The following is a 6,000-nucleotide window of genomic DNA, read 5'->3' as shown; positions in this document are numbered from 1 at the left end:
TCCAATTCCATTTCAGACTCTTGTAGAAATTTAGTAAGAAGTGGAAAACAGTCAAAATTATCATGTTCTACTTCTGAAATCCAGTACTGTAATTTACGAGATAAAGATATCATATTATCTTGAGTTCGAAAAATGTTTGTTTCCTTTCTTTGTAGAGATAGGCATGTTTCATTCAACTTTGAAAAAACATCTGCTAAATATGTAAGTTTTGCTCGCCATACATTATTTTTTAATCTGTCAGACAAATTAAATTTATGTTCAAGAAAGTAAAACTGCAATTCTTTTATCAATTCAACCATTCTCACCAGCACATTTCCTCTTGAAAGCCATCTTACTTCTGTATGTAAAAGAAGAGTCGTTTGATGGCTACCCATATCTTCACATAAAGCTTTAAATACTCTTGATTGTAATGGCCGAGTCTTAATAAAATTGATAATTTGTACGGCTTCGTCCAAAACTACCTTTAATGAAGCAGAAATTCTTTTTGTCACTAATGCGTATCTGTGAAGAATGCAGTGATTACTGCTGCAGTTTTTTGCAGCATTTTTTATTCTAGTTACAGCACCAGATAATTTTCCCATCATAGCCTTCGCTCCATCAGTGCACACTGAAATGCATTTATCCCAACCAATACCATGATTTGTTATATAATTATCAACACAATCAAATATATCTTTTCCTGTGGTATGAAGCTCTAAACTTTTACAGAAAAGAAAATTGTCCTCAATTCTTTTATTGAAGTCATATCTAACAAACACAAGTAGAATTGCCAGTCCAGCCACATCTGTAGACTCATCCATTTGCAACGCGTAAGCATCACATGCATGCAGTCGTGAAATAAGTTCGGTTTCAATGTCATCAGAAATATCAGCAATACGCCTCGACACTGTATCATTAGATAGAGATATAGATTCAACCTTTTGAGCAGACTTTTCATCAAATACACATGAAACTATATCTTTCAATATAGGTTTTATCAATGATTCACCGATAGTGTGTGCTTCGCCATGAAGAGAAATATGGTAAGATGCTTTATATGATGCTTCAGTTGCATTTTCATTGTCTGTTCTGCATTTCTTCACCATGAAATTTGTAGTTTTATTGAAACTTTCAAGTTTCCTTTCAAAAAAAGATTTATCCTTATTTTTATAGACACTATGCCTGGTCTCCATGTGTCTTTGCAACTTTGCTGGTGCCAACGAACTGTTAGCTAATCTTGTGTGACAAAGTATACAAATGGCGTCTGGGGCTTCTTCATCACCAGTACTAGTAAAGCCATATGACAAATACTGAGGATCATACTTGCGTTTCTTTTTGCCTGGCTGCCGTTCAGAACAAGAGGGAACATATTCCATGTTTTTTGAACTAGTTGCAGATTGTTCCTTTGCAAGTTCATCTTTTTCTGTATCTTCTTTGGATGTTGTTGCTTTACTAATCCTTTTTAACCACTGATCCATTGTAGGGCATTAAAAATAGTAAAAATAATTTGAGTAGAAGAAATGCTTACGGTAACAGTAGAGCAGCACAACCTTACTGCACGTGTGTAACTAACCGATAAAGCCAGCCATCACCAATGTTGCCAACTCTGAATAATCTAGTCTGGCAACACTTGCTGTCAGTGGGAATTCATTGATGTTATAAGATATGATATGTACCAATTTCTTATGTTACGATTAAATGTTGCTTTTCAATGTAGCTTCACGGAACCCCTGACCTTGCTTCATGGAACCCAAGGGTTCCGCGGAACCCACTTTGAGAACCACTGGTATAGAGGAATTCCAAAATGATTACAATAAGTTGAGTCTACTGTAATTGTTTATTTGTTTATGAGAAGACACTAGAAAGGAAATGGCATGAAGTAGAAGAAATTTTTAAATTTAGTAATTGATATTGAAGACTCAAAACAGTCTAAAAGTTTAATAAGCTGTATTGCTTTATTTCTTCATATTAAAAGTGATTTAAAACTAATAATAATTGATGATGTATATGCATAAATCTAAAAGAAAAGTTTTTGTGGTAAAAATGAATTATTAATTGATTTATTACTTAATACTAAGTTACATTAACATTAATAATGCATTTTTTATCTACTTATTAGTAGAAAATACTATTAAAAAATGTAATTAATTATATGAAAGTACACTCTAAGCCTATTTCAAAAAATAGTAGATTTGGAGACAAGTAAATTCGACTTATCGTTGTTTTTCGACTTAAGTCGTTCTCCTGGAACCAATTACCGACGTAAGGCGAGGTATACTTGTATATAGTAGTGTCAAATATGTCTCATCCCTCTGATCAGTTTTGGAGTTGCATATGTTAAGTGGAGAATGTCTTTTCTGTATATGGGATCATTATAATCTTATTTGCTTTTATTATTGATAGATTGTTCATATTGATATTTCCTTTACAGAATAAAAACAAANCTTGTTTGCTTATAGCAAACAAGCTCTTCTTTATAATTTATTTATTTTTTGTAATTTTTATTTTATTTTATTTTTGTAATTTTTTTATAAAGAAATAAAATTAAGAGTATTTATACAGTTATCTTGTGATTCAGCCACTTAGACTTAAGCAGATGCACATGGGTAGCAAAATTAAGGTGACATTGAACATTGATGACAGATTTGTCCAATCATCCATTTTAATTCTCAGGGTCATAAGATATGATTCGTGACACTAGTTGGCATTCAGTGTTACCTTAATTTTGCCACTTGTGCATCTGCCTTTACAGTCATGAAGTAAACATTCTTAAAAAGTCAAGATTTTTTCATAAAAATAAGTAATTGAGTCATTTGTCTTTTTCAAACCAAATCACAGGTGATGGAGGTCTTTTTTTAGTTGTTTTAATTTAATATGTTTAATACAAGTACATTTGTATGTAAACTTAAAAAAAGTTAATTACATTAATACTTAACATAAATTTTGTTTATGGTTTTTTTACATTATTTGTATGTTCAATATTTTTATATATTTGAGTTATGATCCTAAATAGTGAAATGGAACCCTATCATAAGTTGAAAAATAACTGTATTGAGGTATTTAATTCATAAATTGTTTAATAAAATTATTAAAATGGAACAGATATAACAATGAGTAAAAATTTCTTCTTCAAAAAGTTAAGTCTAGTGATCTTTATCTTGTATTTCTTAATTATCTGCAATAAACAGAGACCAAGATTAAATCAATTCACTTTATTTGCCTATTTAACAATACATTTTGGATTGGTATTTTCCAATCTCTCTTCAAACTACAAATTTTAAAATTAAAAAATAATTTTAAGAAAATATATATTAACAAAAAACAATAATTAAAATTAAATTTACAAGTATACAAAACAAACCTCGTGGCTTCAGTGTCTCAGTTGTTATGTTACATTGCCCGACTTCATATATGCAAAACCTTTTATGGTTCTTATTGATGTCATGCCGTATTCATCAGTTTCCATCCCATTATTTAGGTTAATACAATTTTGACAATGGATAATAGCTGTGTGTTTTTTAAATCTTATATATATGTCATTTTCTTTAAATAAAACTTTATTATTATTTCTGTCTGTAATACAATTATTTTCTTTGCAATGTGGGATCCAAGGAGATTGGCAGTATTTTAAAATACAGTAGAGCATCGATTATCTGAATATCGATCAACTGAAACATCAATTAACCAAAAGCTTTTCAGTTGGCAAATTTAAATTTCTGCTAGTGCTGTGGCGCTGCAATCTTTGGCTATGTCTTGGGCTACTCCAATATTATTTTTGTTGGTGTGCATGTTTTAGCTGGCAGCACCGGTGCAACCACAAGAGAGTACTTAAGGACATGCTAGGATTTGAACGAATTTCAATATGGGATAGGTTAATATGTTTTTTTCGTACATAATCAGTTATCTGAAAAATCAATTTTCCGAACAACCCCAGTTGGATAATTGATACTCAGTACCTCTACTGTACTGTACCGTCAATCTCCTTGGACCCCACATTCATTAAGAACCATAAAAGGTAGTAATCTTCAGGTGTATCTGAATTTGAATGCCTTTTCAAAAAAAGGAACATTTGAACTCTTACATTTAAAACTTAAAACAAAATATTAAACAAATTAACAAATAAACAAAATACATATAACAAAAATAAAATAAATGCATCAAAATATAAGGGCCAGTGCAAACTAAGAACTTTTATATTGTAATTTTTCTTTTATGCTGAATTTTTATGCNTGTTTAATAAAATTATTAAAATGGAACAGATATAACAATGAGTAAAAATTTCTTCTTCAAAAAGTTAAGTCTAGTGATCTTTATCTTGTATTTCTTAATTATCTGCAATAAACAGAGACCAAGATTAAATCAATTCACTTTATTTGCCTATTTAACAATGCATTTCGGATTGGTATTATCCAATCCTTCAGGCTACAAATTTAAAATTTAAAACAAAATATTAAACAAATTAACAAATAAACAAAATACATATAACAAAAATAAAATAAATGCATCAAAATATAAGGGCCAGTGCAAACTAAGAACTTTTATATTGTAATTTTTCTTTTATGCTGAATTTTTATGCTGAAGGTAGTCCATCTGCATCCCTATCATTTATGCAACCATCCATTAATTTGTTTTTATAAATTTCAATTTTTTCTTTGCTCATTGCTAACAATGGGGAATGCATAGTCTTGAGGATACTTGCTTCATTCCATTTAACTATGGAGTCCTGTACTTGTGCCATACTGGACAAAACTGTGTTACAGTGCCCTTTTTTAATGTCATACTTATGCTCCTTTAGTCTAACTGCTAGATTTCTTCTTGTGATTTCAATATGGTCTTTCTTTATCCACAATTGCTGATTTTCAAATGGATAAGAAAATTATTCTGTAAAAGGTAGTAATAAATCAGTCTTATCTGAAAATATTTATTAAGATGGAATCAATTTCAGAATTAATGAATGTGCTGAAATTTAACTTAATTTTTTTTTAATTTTGAATTAATTAAATTTTTAATGTATACTTTCAGGTACTCCTGGTACAGGCAAATCTACACTATGTGCAGAATTGAGTCAAAGAACTGGTTTGGAATGGATAAACATTGGAGAAGTTGCCAAAACAAATGAATTATATGAAGGATATGATGATATCTATGATTGTCCCATAATTGATGAAGATAGAGTAAGATTATTCAAAATTACTTTTATCGAAATATATATATTTTTAATTTGACAAAAATTTTTAGAAAATTTCATTAATTACATTTTATTTTATTTTTGTAATTTTTTTATAAAGAAATAAAATTAAGAGTATTTATACAGTTATCTTGTGATTCAGCCACTTAGACTTAAGCAGATGCACATGGGTAGCAAAATTAAGGTGACATTGAACATTGATGACAGATTTGTCCAATCATCCATTTTAATTCTCAGGGTCATAAGATATGATTCGTGACACTAGTTGGCATTCAGTGTTACCTTAATTTTGCCACTTGTGCATCTGCCTTTACAGTCATGAAGTAAACATTCTTAAAAAGTCAAGATTTTTTCATAAAAATAAGTAATTGAGTCATTTGTCTTTTTCAAACCAAATCACAGGTGATGGAGGTCTTTTTTTAGTTGTTTTAATTTAATATGTTTAATACAAGTACATTTGTATGTAAACTTAAAAAAAGTTAATTACATTAATACTTAACATAAATTTTGTTTATGGTTTTTTTACATTATTTGTATGTTCAATATTTTTATATATTTGAGTTATGATCCTAAATAGTGAAATGGAACCCTATCATAAGTTGAAAAATAACTGTATTGAGGTATTTAATTCATAAATTGTTTAATAAAATTATTAAAATGGAACAGATATAACAATGAGTAAAAATTTCTTCTTCAAAAAGTTAAGTCTAGTGATCTTTATCTTGTATTTCTTAATTATCTGCAATAAACAGAGACCAAGATTAAAACAGTTCACTTTATTTGCCTATTTAACAATGCATTTCGGATTGGTATTATCCAATCCTTCAGGCTAC

General features: G+C 29.3%; 1 protein-coding gene across 2 annotated transcripts in view; it reads left to right on the top strand.

Moving 5' to 3' along the window:
• The window catches only part of LOC111620328 (adenylate kinase isoenzyme 6-like), a 45,845-nt gene that overhangs the window by 19,597 nt on the left and 20,248 nt on the right, over positions 1–6,000 (top strand). For both annotated transcript variants that reach the window (XM_023362275.1, XM_023362337.1), the window contains exon 2: positions 5,002–5,153. In XM_023362275.1, the coding sequence (XP_023218043.1) occupies positions 5,002–5,153 (152 nt within the window). The remainder of the gene's footprint in view (positions 1–5,001; positions 5,154–6,000) is intronic.

Source organism: Centruroides sculpturatus, unplaced genomic scaffold, assembly GCF_000671375.1.
Source record: "Centruroides sculpturatus isolate CEXI.00-Female unplaced genomic scaffold, Cexi_2.0 scaffold48, whole genome shotgun sequence".
Taxonomy (NCBI): Eukaryota; Metazoa; Arthropoda; class Arachnida; order Scorpiones; family Buthidae; genus Centruroides; species Centruroides sculpturatus.
This window is presented reverse-complemented; position numbering and strand designations above follow the sequence as displayed.